This window comes from Argopecten irradians, chromosome 13, assembly GCF_041381155.1.
Source record: "Argopecten irradians isolate NY chromosome 13, Ai_NY, whole genome shotgun sequence".
In the NCBI taxonomy this organism is placed as follows: Eukaryota; Metazoa; Mollusca; class Bivalvia; order Pectinida; family Pectinidae; genus Argopecten; species Argopecten irradians.
In genome coordinates, this window is record NC_091146.1 from 25399878 (window position 1) to 25420165 (window position 20288).

Sequence of the window (20288 nt, forward strand, 5' to 3'; positions counted from 1 at the left end):
TTTATTCATTATGTTGATAGGAAATAAATTATTTGTTACTCGCCGTAGGTAATTTTTATATCTGGCCGAATCCAGTGTCATAAGCAGAATTACTTTAGCTCTTTAAAACGTAAACAGTGCAAATGTTATCAAGCTATTGAAAACATGTTAGTTACAGCTCTATCGTTTTAACCCGTTTATTATTATAATTAACCTTAACAAAACATTAGTTCAACATCATAAGCTTACTATATATCGCCGAACAAAAACAGGTTGCATTGAACTCGCTAATTGTTTTCTTAAAAAATCTGAAAATACTGCAAAAGTAGAGTTGTCGAAATTGTTTTTTTATATTTGTTCACATTTTTTTCTTCTAAGTAAAACATGTGCGAGGAATTTTATTTCTATCAAAAACATCAACAGACTATTGTATTCAGTCTTTTCCTCGACATAAAATGAGAAAATGCATTTTTTTAATTTTCATTTTGGCATTGGATTGTATTCTCCTCATTTGTACTCTTTCGTGTTCTTTCTCACTTTACTAGAGCTAATAAAAATATTATTATATACTTGTTATAATGCTAAAAGTTTCATCCAATATCGTTTACTCTCCCTCTGCCTGATGGGAGTTAATAAAAAAAACTTTGTTAGTTAGTGAATGTGGAATAATTACCAAATATAAATAAAAACTGAAAAAATAAACAATAAAAAATGAAGGATAAGAAATTATTTCCACCACGAAAAACAGTTTCCAGCAGTTACAGGCCCTCAACCTACGTGGATAATCTAGATTTTATACAAGTAAAAACAGTCTCCAGAATTACCGATATGTTATCCGCTTCGTATGTTATACCAGAAGTAGCAATTTTAATGTTAAATAACCACATGTTAGAGCACGATTACGTCACCATTTGTAGAACAAGCGTAACGTAGATGCCTCGATGTGTCTATTTTGAGCCAGTCACATTGTTTGATATATTGTTATTTAGAGACATATATCACAACGAGCTTTAGTTCCTAAAAAGATATTCACATGACAGTGAATCATATTTTTCATTTATTATGTAATGTCTGTTTCTAGGGAAATGTCGTGGAGGAAGCGACAAAGAGAGGAAACAAAGACATCTTGACACTGTTACTTGAGAAAGGAGCCGACGTAAATAAAGTTAGTGTTTAAACATATTTCTATAGATGTATATGTGTACGATTTATTCATTATGTTGATCGGAAATAAATTATTTGTTACTCGCCGTAGGTAATTTTCATATCTGGCCGAATCCAGTGTCATAAGCAGAATTACTTTAGCTCTTTAAAACGTAAACAGTGCAAATGTTATCAAGCTATTGAAAACATGTTAGTTACAGCTCTATCGTTTTAACCCGTTTATTATTATAATTAACCTTAACAAAACATTAGTTCAACATCATAAGCTTACTATATATCGCCGAACAAAAGCAAGTTGCATTGAACTCGCTAATTGTTTTCTTAAAAAATCTGAAAATACTGCAAAAGTAGAGTTGTCGAAATTGTTTTTTTATATTTGTTCACATTTTTTTCTTCTAAGTAAAACATGTGCTAGGAATTTTATTTCTATCAAAAACATGAACAGACTATTGTATTCAGTCTTTTCCTCGACATAAAATGAGAAAATGCATTTTTTATTTTCATTTTGGCATTGGATTGTATTCTCCTCATTTGTACTCTTTCGTGTTCTTTCTCACTTTACTAGAGCTAATGAAAATATCATTATATATTTGTTATAATGCTAAAACTTTCATCTAATATCGTTTACTCTCCCTCTGCCTGTGGGGAGTTAATAAAAAACTTTGTTAGTTAGTGAATGTGGAATAATTACCAAATATAAATAAAAACTGGAAAAAAATAAACAATAAAAAATAAAGGATAAGAAACTATTTCCACCACGAAAAAACAGTTTCCAGCAGTTACAGGCCCAACCTAAGTGGATAATCTAGATTTTATACAAGGAAAATGATCTCCGAATTAACCGATATGTTATCCGTTTCGTATGTTATACCAGAAGTAACAATTTTAATGTTAAATAACCACATGTTAGAGCACGATTACGTCACCATTTGTAGAACAAGCGTAACGTAGATACTTCGATGTGTCTATTTTGAGCCAGTCACATTGTTTGATATATTGTTATTTTGAGACATAAATATATATATCAAAACTATCTTTCGTTTCTAAAAAAAGATATTTACATGAGAGTGAAACATTTAATTCATTTATTATTTTCTTATTTCTAGGGAAATGTCGCGGCGTCAGCGGCTAGAAGAGGAGACAAAGACATCTTGACACTGGTACTTGAGAAAGGAGCTGACGTAAATAAAGTTAGTTTCTAAACATATTTCTATAGATTCATATGTGTACGACTTATTCATTATGTTGACCGGAAATAAATTATTTGTTTTGTTACTCTCAGTAGGTAATTTTCAGAATTGGCCGAATTCAGTGCCATAAGTCGAATTGCTTTACCTCTTTAAAACGAAAATAGTACAAATGTTATCAAGCTATTGAAAACATGTTAGTTACAGCTCTATCGTTTTAACATGTTTATTATCATAATTAACCTTTAAAAACACCGGTTCAAGCTCATCAGCTTACTTTGTATCGCCGAACAAAAACAAGTTACATTGAACTCGCTAATTGTTTTGTTTACAAATCAGAAAATAGTGCAAAAGTAGAGTTGTCGAAATTGTTTTTATATTTTTTCACAATTGTTTTTCTAAATAAAACATGTGTAAGGTATTATATTTCTATCAAAAACATCAACAGACTATTGTATTCAGTCTTTTCTTCGACAGAAGTTGAGAAAATGCATTTTTTTTATTTTCATTTTGGCATTGGATTGTATTCTTCTTATTTGTACTCTTTCGTGTTCTTTCTCACTTTAGTAGAGCTAATAAAAATATTATTATATACTTGTTATAATGCTAAAACTTTCATCCAATATCGTTTACTCTCCCTCTGCCTGTGGGGAGTTAATAAAAAACACGTTGTTAGTTAGTGAATGTGGAATAATTACCAAATATAAATAAAAACTGAAAAAAATAAACAATAAAAAATAAAGGATAAAAAACTATTTCCACCACCAAAAACAGTTTCCAGCAGTTACAGGCCCAACCTAAGTGGATAATTTAGATTTTATACAAGGAAAATGATCTCCGGATTAACCGATATGTTATCCGTTTCGTATGTTATACCAGAAGTAACAATTTTAATGTTAAATAACCACATGTTAGAGCACGATTACGTCACCATTTGTAGAACAAGCGTAACGTAGATACTTAGATGTGTCTATTTTGAGCCAGTCACATTGTTTGATATATTGTTATTTTGAGACATATATCACAACGAGCTTTAGTTTCTAAAAAGATATTTACATGAGAGTGAAACATTTAATTCATTTATTATTTTATTATTTCTAGGGAAATGTCGCGGCGTCAGCGGCTTGGAGAGGAGACAAAGACATCTTGACACTGGTACTTGAGAAAGGAGCTGACGTAAATAAAGTTAGTTTCTAAACATATTTCTATAGATACATATGTGTACGACTTATTCATTATGTTGACCGGAAATAAATTATTTGTTTTGTTACTCTCAGTAGGTAATTTTCAGATCTGGCCGAATTCAGTGCCATAAGTCGAATTGCTTTACCTCTTTAAAACGAAAATAGTACAAATGTTATCAAGCTATTGAAAACATGTTAGTTACAGCTCTATCGTTTTAACACGTTTATTCTTATAATTAACCTTTAAAAACACCAGTTCAAGTTCATAAGCTTACTTTATATCGCCGAACAAAAACAAGTTACATTGAACTCGCTAATTGTTTTGTTTAAAAATCAGAAAATAGTGCAAAAGTAGAGTTGTCGAAATTGTTTTTATATTTTTTCACAATGTTTTTCTAAGTAAAACATGTGTTAGGTATTATATCTCTATCACAAACATCAACAGACTATTGTATTCAGTCTTTTTGTCGACAGAAGTTGAGATAATGCATTTTTTTTTCATTTTGGCATTGGATTGTATTCTTCTTATTTATACTCTTTCGTTTTCTTTCTCACTTAACTAGAGCTAATGGAAATGCTATTATATACTTGTTATAATGCTAAACCTTTTATCCAATATCGTTTACTCTCCCTTTGTCTGTGGGGAGTTAATAAAAAAAACTTTTTTAGTCAGTGAATGTGGAATAATTACCAAATATAAATAAAAACTGAAAAAATAAACAATAAAAATTGAAGGATAAGAAACTATATCCACCACGAAAAACAGTTTTCAGCAATTACAGGCCCCCAACCTACGTGGATAATCTAGATTTTATACAAGGAAAAATGATTTCCGGATTTACCGATATGTTATCTGCTTCGTATTTTATACCAGAAGTAACAATTGTAATGTTAAATAACCACATATTAGAGCACGATTACGTCAACATTTGTAGAACAAGCGTAAAGTAGATATTTCGATGTGTCTATTTTGAGCCAGTCATATTGTTTAATATATTTTTATTTAGAGACATATACCACAACGAGCTTTAGTTTCTAAAAAAAGATATCTACATGACAGTGAATCATATTTTTCATTTATTATGTCATGTCCGTTTCTAGGGAAATGTCGTGGAGGAAGCGGCTGTGAACGGAGACAAAGACATCTTGACAATGGTACTTGAGAAAGGAGCTGACGTAAATAAAGTGAGTGTCTAAATATATTTCTATAGATGTACATGTGTACGACTCATTCATTATGTTGGCCGGAAATAAATTATTTGTTTTGTAACTCTCAGTTGGTAATTTTTATATCTGGCCGAATTCAGTGCCATAAGCAGAATTACTTTTAATTACCTCTTTAAAACGAAAACAGTGCAAATGTTATCAAGGTATTGAAAACATGTTAGTTACAGCTCTATCGTTTTAACCCGTTTATTATTATAATTAACCTTTAAAAATACCAGTTCAAGCTCATAAGCTTACTTTATATCGCCGAACAAAAAATAGTTGCATTGAACTCGCTTTTTTTTTTCTTAAACAAATCAGAAAATAATGCAAGTACTAGTAACAAGTAGAGTTGTCGAAATTGTTTTTATAGACCATTGTCTCCTCGACATAAGATGAGAAAATGCATTTTTTGTTATTCTTTTAATGACAGTAAATCATACATATATATATTTCTAGGGAACTCCTGTAAAGGCAGCAGCAAAACAAGAACACAAAGAGATCGTGACACTACTTCTTAAAAATACGTTTATTTAGATGGAAATATGTAATACTTATTCGTTGTCTTGATCGGTTTATTAAGGAATATCTATAGGTGAATTTGGTCTAATTCAGGGACATAAACACAATACATTGGAAAATGAAAACGTACAAGCATTAGAAAATCATTGACATTTTCTTAGTTACACTTGCATCGTTTTACTTCAATGACATTAGCAGGATTGCTATACAAACGTTATAAAGCTATTAAAATAATGTTAGTTACATCTTTTTTTATCAATAGACTATCAATAGACTATAATATTAAGTCTTTTTCCTGATATGATATGAAAAATACCTTTGAATCTTAAAAACAAATATTAATATGCCGATGTATATTGAATACCTAAACCGTTTTATCAGTTTATGCTCTTTAATCTTAAGAAACACCAGTTTATCTTCATTGGGTTACTAGATGTCAAAAGACAAACACGAGTCGTATTGAAATTACCATTTGACATTTGAAATAATCACGAACACAGAAACATTCAGATATCCAGAAAAAACAATATCCAGTGGATTGATGGTTTTATTTCTACTTTATTTTTATTTAATTGTATGCCTTTTTTTGTTATTCCATGCGGTATAACGGAGAATTACATGTATATTTACCCGCTTTCTTATATTTAAGTGAAGAAACAATTTTAATGTGATATGCCCACATACTAGAGCATGTTTAAGTCACAATCGTTTGCGAGTGCACGATTACGTAAAAAGACATAGAATCATCATAATATCTATACATCGATGTGTATATTTTAGCCCCTTCAGATGCATTTTATCAGACACATATGGCTCATATTAATATCTGATTGTAAATTTGGCATTCAATCACACGTTTTGCGATATTATTTTAAATCACATAAACCACAATTATATTGATGTTCTAGTTTCTAAGAAAATACATTATCTAAATCACAGTACGTATGGAAGGTAATCCTGCTCATCATTTAGTAGCCCACAAAACAAATGATATAATGATGTACGATGTTTTACATTACTGGAAATCAAACAATTTGATGTCGTAACATTATACAGATTTCGCGTTTGATTTGCACTGCTTGATACGATGTTTGCACATATATTTCTAATTATCTGCATTGATATGCTACATTTTACAGCCGATTAAGTTTAAAAGGAACATTTAACAATAATATATGTTACATAAAAACAATACAATTGGCATACGATTGCTCTAGTTTCATGTTTGCTTTCATTAGTTACCATTACTATGGCGTAAATTCTTGTCCGATATCAATCAATAGCATACACAGACGCTGAGGTTAATATTACGAATATGTAAGAGTAATTCTAAAACGTCTCAGTATTGGAAAATTGTAAAAAAAAATGTCTATGATAGGAAACATTTTGCCCATGGGACACTAGCGCTGTATAGCTGCTGATATCAAGTTATGACGTCATAATTTGTTATTGGCAACCAGAGCTATCAGCCCGAGCTAATTTGAGTTATCGGTCCTGGTAGATGTCATGTCATCTGGATTTTTCACTCTGAATTTTAGTGTTGCAGCTTCTATTCGGTTTACGAGGCAGACAATAAGTTTGACAGCGGGTAAATCTTTCAATTTCAAAATAGTTTGCATTTATTTATAAAAACCAGTTAGTTAACTATTGAGAAAGATCACGAAAATCAGAAATTGTGCATTTGAGTCGATTTGAATGGAGAAAATTGTTTTAGGTAGGGTTAGGTTGATTATTTATTTTTAACCAAAATGAATTACAGTATATATAAAAAACAATGGCGTGCATTACAGTAATGAAGCGCTTTCCACTACTGTTATTCAACATCAAGGTGATATTTATTCAAGGTCACAGGGGTCAAATAGGCTTAAAATTTTAATCGACTTCTTGAAGTCAAAAGACAGGCTTGATTTTGGGAATGTTGTATGTTGAAATAAAGAGCTAAGTTTTTTTTGAGTGAATGACTTTGACCTTTATTCAAGGTCTTGTTAAATCAGTTTTAATTTTCTTCAAACTGTGATATTATTTCTGAACATAATAAAATTACCCCAAGAGTTATCTTCCTTTCGCATGTCTGTTCACTTTATCTGCGACATTCCTTCAGGTGTCGCCCACTAGTACAGAAATCACATAAAATCAAAAATTGAAACCCTATTTATCTCATTTTACACTTTTCTGGTATTCTAAAATTGGTAGAAATTTAGTATTTGCATCCATACATAAAACCAAGATAGCGGACACAATAGCTCCAAAACTAAAAAAAAATATTAAAAATTACCCAATCTTACAAAATACAAGTTCATGCAGGTTGAATATCAAATGCAAGGTTTTTAATTATAAAGATTAAAATCTTCGATATATTATGTATATTTTGAAAATAATCTATGATAATCACTTATTTCAAGATGGCGAACCAAAATGGTGCAAAAATATGTGATAAATCATTATTACAGTATCGTCTCCAACTATCGAGTTTAATGTTTTATTTCAGCTCAATATTTCTTCGGTATATTTCTCTCTATTGCATATTATCTACTGGAATGTCCTTAAATTTAAATATAACAGTCAGCATTTTTACTAGGTATATATAGAATATCCAGTTGCACTTTTTTAATTTCAAGATGGCGATACATATGACCGACAAAAGCTGTTATACTTGTCCAAGATGGCCGCTGAATTTTGAAACATTCCATATTTCCTTCATTGCAAATTGAATCGCAGAACCATTTATCTCATTTTACTAGGTTCAACTGTTTTAAATGCTACACACTTATACACCATCATCAAAACCAAAACATGATGGCGGACGAAATAACACAAAGTTCTAAAAAATATTGAATAGTTAACCTTTCTTCAAAATGAAAGTATGCCCATGCAGGTTGAATGTTACATACAAGTCGTACAAGGTTAAAGTAATATAGGCACGGACGAGCAGCTTTCTGTTTTGTTTGTAAAAGAGGGGGAATGAGGAAAGGGCAGTTGAAAAACAGCGTTTCCATCGTGGACAATGCATAGACAAGAGAGATTTGTACATGAAGCTAGTCTTTCCTGATAACATTGGGCCCTGGAATCATGAACTCGTCGTGAAGTTTACACTCCTCATCACAACATAATTGACTTTACCATGTGGGCTGCAGAGGTTTACATGTACAAACAACTTGAATGCAGCGGACACTTGGGGTGACAGGAATAAAATAAACAAGAAGTACAATCAGACGTTTGGCGAAATAGGCAGACTATAGAAACGGGAAGACGAGCCATTGTTGAAACCTACGTAGAGAGCGTTGGTTGAGCACCATGACCCATCGGTCATTCCAAGCTATTTGATGAAATGTTAAACCATCAGAAGAGGGCTGGCACAGCATGAAATCTTTAATAGATGCGACTAAAAGAGCACCAGTTATATGCTTCAAGTAACGGATGTTGCAGAATGCACAATATAATCATTTATAAGTCATCACATAGCAATTATGTGGGACAGAGGTATATTATAAGATACATGATATAGTTATCTTCACCCGAATATTGACGCTGTGGTCAATAACATGTATAAGAATATGTGAGAACAGTTCTAAAATGTCTAAATATTGGAAAGTTGTATGTTTATCTGGTGGATTTGCTCCCACTTGCTGACATTCATTATTCGTTATAAAAAACAAAAACATTGATGCTACTTTGTACATATGGAAAAATAGTATCAGGAGATACTTTTTCAAATGATATTAATGCAACATGTACACTTGTATATGACGCGTTTGATATCTGCAGGTTGTTCTCAACCTGCCGAGTATTTGGATTTTTTGTTAAGCATTGTTTCATTTCCAAATTGAAAAAAAAATGTCTTTCATCGAGATAATGTTTTCTGAATTTTGTTTTTGAAGTGCAGCATTACATTTTAAACGGAGAATATTTTGCTGTATAACCTATAACTTAGGGGTATCACCTTGGCCAATCTGCGATATGCCTGTAAATACATTAAGGTCAGATGAATAGTGTATGCTATTCAGAACATCTGGTATTTTTTATTTATGTATTTATTTTCCTTTTCTTAAAGACTACGACACACTTTCATTGGGCTTTATTTTGTCATTTGATCAATATTTGATAGGAAATGTGCTTCCGTAGAAAATATAACTTCTGTTTCCTGCTCTCTGATGTTATAAAACAACCTCTTAGCGTGATTTGTCCACATACTAGAGCACAAGTGCGTCAACATCCATGGAACTACCATATTGTCAATACATCGATATATTTACATATGCCCTTATACAGTCAATGGGAGGTGAGTTGCGTTCAAATAAGTGTAATCGCGATTATGTATGAATGCAAACGCAGTGCAGGATCAGACTACTTCTAGTTCACGCCTCTATAAGATTTTGCGTCATAAGTTGACGGATTATAAAATTTTATCGCGAACATGTAAAAATATGCTTATTTATGTAAATATATATTAAACAGTATTCTGATTGCGTTAAAGTTGGTATGAACGCAATGGGATACAGACATATTCTACCTGTAGCGCAAACGCGCTAACCCTAACCCTCTATGTATATATTTAGCCACCTTATTTGCATTTAATCATACACATGTGGTTGGTATATCTGTTTTTAAATTTGTCAGTCAGTCATATTATTTGCAATGCTATTATCAGTTGACATAATAACAATTATATGAAAGTTCCATTTCTATGAGAGAATAAAAAGATGATAGTTAATGATAATTTACATTTATTATATTACTTTTTTCAGTGGAATCCCTTGAGGAACGCTGTTTACGGTGGACATATAATATATATAGACATAGTGAGACTACTTCTTGATAAAGGGGCGGATGTAAATAATTTTAGTACCTCGACACGTTTGTACTTTATACGAATTCAGGGATATTAGTAATATAGTAATACCTTTTGAAACTAATAGGAAGTCTACGAGTTACACAGATATTAAAATTAAGATAGCGCCACCGATGTTGTGGTATCGAAACAAATCGTGAACTTTTATCAAACACTTTTAAGCGGTAAATATTGTTCAATCTTAAGGGAAAAAACTACCAGTTAATATTCATGAGCTTTCTAGATATTCCCGGACAAGAAAGAGTTGTGTTGCAATAACTGTGTGCTTGCTAAGAAATCACCACGTGGTATAAAGGAGGAATTTTCAGTTTTGAATGAATGTTTCACGATCCTTCTTTTAGTTTAATATTTATATGATGTTTGAAATTTATAGAAAGTATCAACAGACTAAATCGTTTTAACTTTTTCTTGACATGAGTAGAACAAATTACATAAAGTCTTAAAAATTGATATGGTGAAGAGAAGAATAGGTCAACGGTAATTACAATTTACTGCTGTGTGACAAATAACTTACGAAACTATCACAGCCAGTAAAAATCTTCGATATTTCAGGGTTTTTTTCTTAATTGCTAATCGCTCACCCATTTTTTTCATTTCATTATTTTTTCATGATGCTTTTACAATATTAGAACAGAGACTAATTTATACTGACAAAACATATAATTAAAGGTAACTGTGTCCCCTAAATGATGTCTATACCAACACCTGCTAGATAGTCATTGTATACAATTTTATTTGTGTAAACTCAAGGTCAATAAATACTGTAACGTCGTCACCTATTCGCCGGCACCAATCGTAACGTCATAACTATTGTTTCCGTATCAACGACCGCGGTGACGACAAGACGTTTATGAGTTCTTTTGTGGATAAAATGTGGTGCGATTAACGACTTGACAAAATGGAAACATTTCGGAACTTTATTAATTCTTAGTGAATTTAAAGTACATACAATTGATATCACAGTATAAATACACATCGTACTTTCACACAAATCCTTGGCAGGCTCTTTCACACATGTTCACACAAGACTATCTACAAGTCCATCCTCACAAAGTAACGGCACTACCACTAACTTCATAAAACTACAGGAAGAACTCTTTTTATGTAAAGCGCGCACCTCTATTATATGGCTTCAATAATAATTAATATTCATTATATCCCAAATTGTTCTATTGACCAATTCTAACCTTTTACCTTATGCATGTGCTCAACATGTGCCAATTATGGACCAAGGCGATGTCGGCAATACGACACTCACTAAAATCGTGTTCACATCTCTACCTTGATGGCCACTACGTGTAAACTTTCAGTGTCTCAGTAAACTATATAGAACCAAAGCGAGATGCGTAAACCTATACCAGACTACTATTACACGACCTTTACCGTACTCAAAGGCCTCCGTACTTGAGTAGAACAGATTGACTTGACTATAACTACGTTTCCTATATACACTTAATAGACATCTCCAGTTGTGATCGTAAACGTACTACATACACGTAGACGGACTCGTATACGACAATTATCAGGGGGCGTCTCAAAAATAAGCACAACATTATGTCATAAGGACAATGTGAAGCTTATATGTATTTGACCATGTTTAGGGGTCTAGAAATCAGGAACATCTCATTTTTTATATAAAGGTGTATATACTGTAACTACTACACCGAACCGCGCGCTACTTATGCAATATCAAGCAAATCAAATTAGCGGCAAACCACAGTCCTCGGTATACATTTTCAACGCTATTTCTGCAAATTATTTCACTATACGTATTGAAAACAACATAAGCCAAATCAATTTTAACATTTTTATATTATTAGTCAAAAACGTAAACTTTTGTGTTCTGGTATTTACCAGTGAACGTGTGGGCAGTCAACCGAAGAAACTAGTACTCTATATATAGTTAGTGACCGTTCGAGTACGGTGAGGCGTACATGTAGGTGACACACAGGCATGATACATGTTTTGAGGTTCACGAAAACAACAATTTCCTTCTATAAGAAAATGCTGCGCACAAATGTTAAGAGTTTTGCGAATTTTATAACGGGGATGACGACAGAAAGTACCAATGGCTCTGTACAGTTTGAGTTCCCGGATAACGTATTCAACGCTCACCCTATACGAGCTGAGGATTCTGTTAAATTTTCTAGATAAATGTTGTGGATTTGAGGGCTGTCTCCTTATTAAAGTACAATAAATTTATTACGAAAAAAAATCCAAAGCTATCTGCGTTAGGTGTTTTGATTCGAGCAGCGACAGCGAATAAAAGCTATTACATCAGTAACAATTGTTTGTCTCCATTTAATCACAAAATTAGAAATGCATAACTAGGATCTGCGTAGAGTGTACATAAAAAATTTGACACAGATCTCTGCAGTTATTCTTGAGAAATAACGGTAACACTTCTCTTTCGTGTGAATCTCTCACTTTCTTGATTTCTTTTCCCGCTAAATACGAAATTGAATTGAAATAAATTCCCGATGCTGCATCATAAGATTGTAAGAAATCATTGTGAAGATGTCTTCATTTAAGGATACGAATATTATCAAGTTTTCTCTTAATTACCACCGCTGTCAAACGTATTGTGATCCGTTGTATACATACTGGCTCGCGACCAGTTATCATGACTTCTGCGCACATTTTATATTTTTGTTACCTAAGTATCTTGAAATTAAGATTATCCATCTGGATTTTCAGCAAATCCCGTGTGGTTGCTTTTGTTGGCAAAAATCATGATAATAGTCCGACCCAGTTGGTACATGTACATGTATTTTAAAAAAATCATCATTTTTTCTCGTGACATGGTGGCTACAAAATCATCACATTAGTACAAAGACCAGAAATCCGACAATGGATTTTTTTCTTTTTTGTACATGTTTGTTTAATTAACGTCCTATTAACAGCTATGGTCATGTAAGGACGGCCTCCCATTATGCGGTGTGTTGCGTGTATGTTGTGCGAGGTGAGTGTACTGGGAGACTGCGGTATGTTCGTGTTGTGTCTTCTTGTATAGTGGAAACTGTTGCCCTTTTTATAGTGCTATATCACTGAAGCATGCCGACAATGGAAAAAGTATTTGATTCTCGGTAATGATAAATAGCAATTAACACTTGGAATGCCTTAATATGCAAATCTATTATAATAAATTGTAATGTCAGTATATTTTACTCTGACAGATACTGTGATATGTTACAGATTTGTCAAACGAAATATGTATGTTGCATTTCCAATTAATCATATTAGCTTATTTTATCACTAGCGAAACGACTACACGGCGCATTATGCGTGGTACATTTGGTTATGTACATGTGTTTTAACTTTTCATACGACCCCCGAATACACGTCCGTCTAGATGTACGAGTACGTCTAAGCCCAGAATTGGATATGTCTAATAAAAGGTCTATCTTGCCTAAACATTTAACCATTCTAATGAAATAATCTATATTCTCAAAATCACTACAATACAAACATTTGTAAACTAAGTTGTGGATATCTGCTCATAAATCACATATAAAGAAATAAGGAGACATCAAAATGTGATAAGAAGAAACAAAATTTGTAACATGTGTAATTTGAAATTTTGAATAGAAGGTGAGTTTCATTTTATTTGGAATTGTCCATTTTATATTCAACTCAGGCGCTGAATAATGAAACATTATTATATAACACCATCGATCTTTAAAGTGATAATACATACAACATTAGAGAGTTTTCAAGTTAAATAATTGTATTTAGCTTTTGAGAGACCACGATATAAAATATATGTACTTTGTCATACCTATATGTCAATGTTGAAACTTATGTTTATTTTTTTTATAACGGACTGTGTATTTGATGTCATTTACCACTGTCTAAACTATGTATGTTTGTAAATGGAAGTGTGCACATAAAACTGAAAGCCTTTTGATTGATAAAAGATGATTTATTGATTGATTAATTGATTGTTAGAATAGTTTATTCACGTTATATGTATTTGTATAACATATCAAATTATGTGGTTTATATCTTTCATTGCAAATATAAGAATCAGTCATTTTTTTTCATTAATCTGCTTCAAATTGCAGTACATCATATATGACAAGTAACATAATCATTTTGTCTTTTTCAAGGGAAATCCTCTAAAGATACCAGCCAGAAGAGGAGACACTGAAATAGTGGATCTACTTCTGGAAAAAGGAGCAGACATAAACACGGTTAGTGTCTCAACACGCTTTTATAATACCAATTAATACCCAAGTAAAATGTTTACATATAATTGTTTTGATTTTAGAATGACACATACATTGTCCATTTAGCATATGTATTAACGGGTCTCGATACACGCTCAAATATGTAATTAGATATCGTTCTCAATCCCTTGTCTCTTAAGAATTCTTAGCAGAATTTCCGAATATCCTATCTTTTCTTTCAAAGTGATTTTCCACCATTTTGCATCATCAATTTTTTTGTAAACAACCCATGTATATCTCGAGACTTCAGATCAGTTTGGCGTATCTGTGAGTTAAGAGGTTAATGTATGGGATATTGTTGAAGATAAATACCAGCATTTGATAGAAAGAAAACATACCCTAAAAACTTGAAAATAAAACGTGGCTTTCGAGAGTATTTTAGTGGTAGTCAAAAATATTTACGATGTTTTTTATTGATTTCTCTATTTGAGTTAACTCCCTTAATTTTCCTTTTTCAATTTAGTTGTTACAGTAAAACGTCATTATTCTATATAACAATGACAGAGATAATGCAAGCAACTGGACATATTCTATGCTTCATTTAAAATTGTTTTTTATTATTTTATAAACAATGAAGTATCTGACTTCGTATTAAAACGGAATATCCAATCCCAGTTAGTCAATTTACAGATAAGTAGCCATGCATATCGCTCCGTATAAATCTGTAAGTGTGTGCGGTAAAGCGTGATAGGTGTGATGCATTGACCAAACAATTGGTTGTAATCTCGAGTTAGCTGTTGTATTGTTTAGAGGATTAAGAGCCACTCTATAACGACATCTTAAACTGTAAGTGAAATTGTAATACGTGATATCTAAAACAAGTGTACAAGATCTGTTTAATGTGTTGTTCTATACGTATATGATGTACTTATACCATATATACCGTGTAAATGGATATATACAATGTGTATCTGTAGATCTGCTAATGTAAAAGTATATTAAGTAATTATAAGAGTACATGTTCTCTTTCTGGATCATATATAGAATTGCACTAAATAAGTATTAAGGGTTTCATTTTGTAAAGGAGGTGTTGCATGGCCGCCCACGATCGATTTTTAATTTTTTGGTGCAAATACATCAATCGGCACATAATACGTATCGGACCAGTACTTATTCCATGAATAGATTAATCATGCGACTACAGCGCCACCTTTTGTAAGTTTTACGTCCGATTCCTACTTTTGCGCCTTTAATGCATCATATTAAGACATACAAAACAAATAGATAAATTATTTTGGTGTAATAACATAGCATTTCGTATTATCTTTTTAACGATATACAATACGTCATTAGATCTGTTGGGGTTTTCTTGCAATTTCCAGTTTTGCTCTTAATTTTTCATGAAAATGGAGGAATTTCATTTCATTAGTTTTTAATAAATTCCTTAGATAACAATGGCAAACCCCGAGTACCCTAAAATTTCATCAATCAAAAATATCTTCATATATCATTTATTGACTCAAGAAAATATTGTGTCGATGAATCACTGGGTATGCCGACTTTTTTGCACTTTTGTACGGCTACCCCCTTTATTTCTTACCCAATATCAAAGTACTGAGAGTACTGAGAGTTAAAAATGTTAAACGAAATCTGTCCTTCTCTCGGCTCTATCATGTATCAAAAGCCGCTTTAGCGACGTCATACTTGAGTAAAACGTATCCTATGTAAGTTGGTGTACCAAAGTTGGTCAAACTGACTTATATATTGACATTTGACCTACATCTAAATAAAAACTTCTTTTGCCTATATCACAAAATGTTAATTTTAGGGTCATATATTGAACTAGACAATATGTTAAATAGGGTCCTATAATATTTCCTACACCAATCGTCAGAAGTATTTCTGTCTTCATGGGTTTATTTACTTATTAATAAGCAAATGTTCCGTTTAGCGAAACGTATTATGGTATATCGGTGTAACTTATATGTTGACCTTAGATATTTCTCAAAAGAATATACTGTTGTTTTTATGTCATAAACATGTCATGGATAATTTGGATTTCATTCTTCAGCCAAACAGCCCATCTCGGACTATTATTCACACAATAAAACATAGTCAAACTATACAGTAATGAAAAAAGAATACAGTGGACTGAAATTGCTTAACTTTTTGGGGCACCAAATAAGATATTTCACTGTAGGAACTCTTCAATTGACGTTCTTGGTGTCTGATATATTTAAAAACTGTTACTATGAAAGTAGGTAAAGTAAACAAATCATGCGGAATATTACAGACCCACTATCTGAGTTCTTTAGGCCTTTCACATATTGAAAAGCTGTTTGAAGATTTTCATATATTTGACTTGTCTGAAGTCCTTTAATCCAGCATACTGCAAGACGTCTTAGTTATTGTCAAGAAGTCGTTTATGTTTACCAATTTGAACCCTGTGACCTTCAATTAACGTCAATGTCATTCATTTGACAAACAACTTAGTAGCCCTTTATTTAAGAATATGTTAGGTCTAACATCATGTATTGATGCCTTCCAATTATTGAGAAGTCGTTTGAATGAAAAGTTTATGAACGACGGCGCACGAAGCACAATCACTCAAGGTCACCCTGGCCTATCGGGCAAGATGATTTAGGAACATTTGCCCTTCATTCCAACATGCTACATGTACAATACCAGGTGTCTAGTCCTCTTAGTTATCCACAAGAAGTCGTTTAAAGATTTTAGTCTGTTTGACTCAAGTGACCATGAAGGTAGGTCAAGGTCATTCATTTAAACAAACTTGGTAGTCGTTTAAGCTATCATTCTACAGTCCCAATATCATATTCCAATGCCTCTTAGTTATTCACAATAAGTCGTTTAAAGTTTTTAGCCTATTTGACCCTTGTAACATGCCAGCATACTTAATGCCTTATATCAGGTATCTAGGCATCTTAGTTATTCACAAGAAATCGTTAAAAGATTTAGCCTTTTTGAATTCTTTGACCTTGAATGAAGGTCAAGGTAATTCATTTCCACAAACTTGGTGGTCCATCATTTCAGCATTCTACATGCCTAATATCAGTTTCTTGGGCCTTTCGGATATTGAGAAGAAGTTGTTTGAATGAAAAGTTTATACGTACGACGAAATGCGAACAGCGCACGACCATGGACAAAGCATGGTGACTGTAGGTCATCCTGACCCTTCTGGTTAGATGACCTTATGACATTAAAATGAAATAACGATGAAAATGCGGTCCTGCAGGTAGGGCGTTAGAATTGTACCTACTGCCCTTATCGCATGATAAGAAAAGGCGACTAAATTTAGGATCGTATCATAGCATCTCTTCTTCCTAACTTAATTTATACTTCTTAACGTCTTCCTTGACACTGTCTCACATTTGGCCTTCGGTTGAGAGCTCGCCCCTGTGAGGTAGGCTCTGGGTTCTGTCACCTGGCGGAGACACACCCTGTTTAGCGCTCAGCATTAAGGGAGTAGGACGACTTGTTCGTCTGTTGTCAGTATGATGTGACTGGGGGATGTGTTGCTTGGTGTCTTCGGCGGCATGTTTCAGTGATATAGCACTATGAAAAGGGCAAGAGTTCCACTATAGAAGAAGACACAACATGAATATACCGAAGTCTCCCATATCGCACACTACGCACTTCATACACTCAGGACACTGCATGCATAAGATGCCTTCCTTACATGATCCTGGCTATCAATAGGGCTTTGATTTAATCAAACAAACAGTGAAAACAATTTTATAGAGTCAAGAATGCAGGAATTGGTCTACTGCAAAAGTAAACTTGTTGACTCGCTGATTTTTATTGACGTACTACTACAGCTATAGTCATTTAAGGACGGCATCCCGTGTATGTCCTTTCATATATTTTATGGTGTTACCCATCAAAGGACAGAACCAAGATATTTCATCAAAGTTTTCCCCCATAATTAATTTAGTAACAATAGTATTTTTTTTTTTTGAAAATAGTGAATCTGATATAAACATTGACCGACCAATTCTAATATAAACTCATTGATATAGGTATATCGGTCTCCTTTTGTTCTAAGAAGTTAGACGAAAATATCTAGCAAAATGAAGCTGCTAGAAATCATGCACTTTCATGAAGGTTGTTGGATGAGAAACAAACTTATAACTTGTAATCAGTACCTGGTAAACATTTTAGTGGTATTATTTCGCGATACCTATATGTTACTAAAGGTAAAATGAGACATAGCGCCTCGTCTGATGTCTGATTGACGCCAGCAAAATAATTACCAAATTCAGTCGCCTTTTACGATCATGCAATGGGTATAGCAGGTGCAATTCTAACGCCCTACCTGAGACGATGGCAACATTGATGGTTCCCTTTAAATAACAATGGGCAAAGGACACATACTGTCCTATTTATTACCTTAATGCTTATACAGTTTCTGGAATGCAACATGGCATTGTGTATATGTTAAATGTCAGTTTTATGTGTCCCACTGTTTCAAAACGGATAAGTAGAATTTCTGAAAAATATTATTTAAACATGAGTTTATGATGATTATTTCAAGGTTTGGTCGAAATACGCACCTCATCATCACATTCTACCCAACAGTAAAGTCGGTAATATTAGACAGTGTACTCTCATTACTTTGATATTATGGAAAAAACAGGGGGTAGACGAAATTAACCTAAAAAACGTGGCATATCCAATGATTCATCAACTTGAGCTGTTTATGGTAAATCGATGATAACCTGAATATAATTTTAAACATCAAAATTTTAGGGTACTCGAGTAGTGCCTTACTTATTCTGGTGCTCGAACGAAAAATTGAAAACTTCAAAAAGTCGTATTTTCTGTCAAATTTGATATTTACGTTCGATTTGTGATCGAATGATATTGGATACAGCCAAGTGTGATATGTCGTTAAAAAGGCAATTTTATGTGGTATTTTAAATCACAAGAAAAACGTGATTTAAGTGTTTTTACTATGACTTATGCGAGGTAAAAGGCCCAATGGACATTAAATTTACCAGTGTTAATGTAGGGGGCGCTGTAGTCCTAATAATGGTCCAATCGGGTTTTAAGTATTATAGACATATGTGTATTAATGCAATTAACTAATTTAAATTCAAAAATCAAAAAAAAATATCGTGGGCGGATTTTCACCCTGTATGCAACACCTCCTTTATCTAAAATATTATAGAAAAAAAATATATACATTGTCAAGAAACCGATGACATCAATTGTGGAATTTGACTACCTGTATACGATTTCCGTCAGTTACTTTAAACAGGCGTATTTTCGAATCAGCCTTATTTTCGAAGTATTATCAAGTTTTTAGGGTATCATTATCCTAGCATCAATTTGAGCATTCTGATTGTTTCGATTCTACCAACAAATTACTGACGCCATCCGAACAAATATCTTAACACAACGTACGTTGTCGCCATCATTAGTATAATTTCCTCCGTGCGTTCAAAAGGCTACAATTCAAATATTTCAAATGCAGAAAACTACAGTAATTAAAAAGATGTTAGCTTCTGAAATCAATCGACACATATGTCATATATGGTATGAATTATTTTTCATAAAACAATAATTCTCCGAGAGGGGAAATAATTCTTTATCAGATTCTATCATTTCATAAAATTCTGTCTGTGCAAACTTTAATATCAATTCTGTCTCAACTACGAACGTTAAAATTCAATATAATATTCATATAACACTTGAAATAAAGTTCCAAACATTGAAGATGAACACAATATCTAAATATTTGTGTTAGTCATGTGGCCTGATAAACCAACATACTGGAAAGACCACTAGGATTGCCTTTATATGCTCTAAGATCAAGTAATATTCTGATTGATATGTATATAATGTATATGTAGATTGATAACTAGTACAAACATGGGTTTTACATTCTTGTTATAAACAGAAAAATAATAGCTTCTGTAGTACTTTTAGTAGAAAATAATGAATGGTGACCAAAAATGTATGATAAATGAATGAATATCAATTAAATAATTAAATAAATAGTGTGTTA

At 32.6% G+C, this 20288-nt stretch overlaps 1 protein-coding gene across 7 annotated transcripts in view; it reads left to right on the forward strand.

The window, feature by feature from the left end:
• LOC138306692 (uncharacterized) overlaps positions 1-20288 on the forward strand; it is a 154418-nt gene that overhangs the window by 118292 nt on the left and 15838 nt on the right. For 5 of the 7 annotated variants that reach the window (XM_069247144.1, XM_069247146.1, XM_069247149.1 and 2 more), the window contains 5 exons: positions 1061-1144; positions 2250-2333; positions 3432-3515; positions 4616-4699; positions 14201-14284. In XM_069247144.1, coding sequence (XP_069103245.1) covers positions 1061-1144; positions 2250-2333; positions 3432-3515; positions 4616-4699; positions 14201-14284 — 420 coding nt within the window. The remainder of the gene's footprint in view (positions 1-1060; positions 1145-2249; positions 2334-3431; positions 3516-4615; positions 4700-14200; positions 14285-20288) is intronic. The other 2 variants (XM_069247147.1, XM_069247151.1) reach the window with 2 other exon arrangements.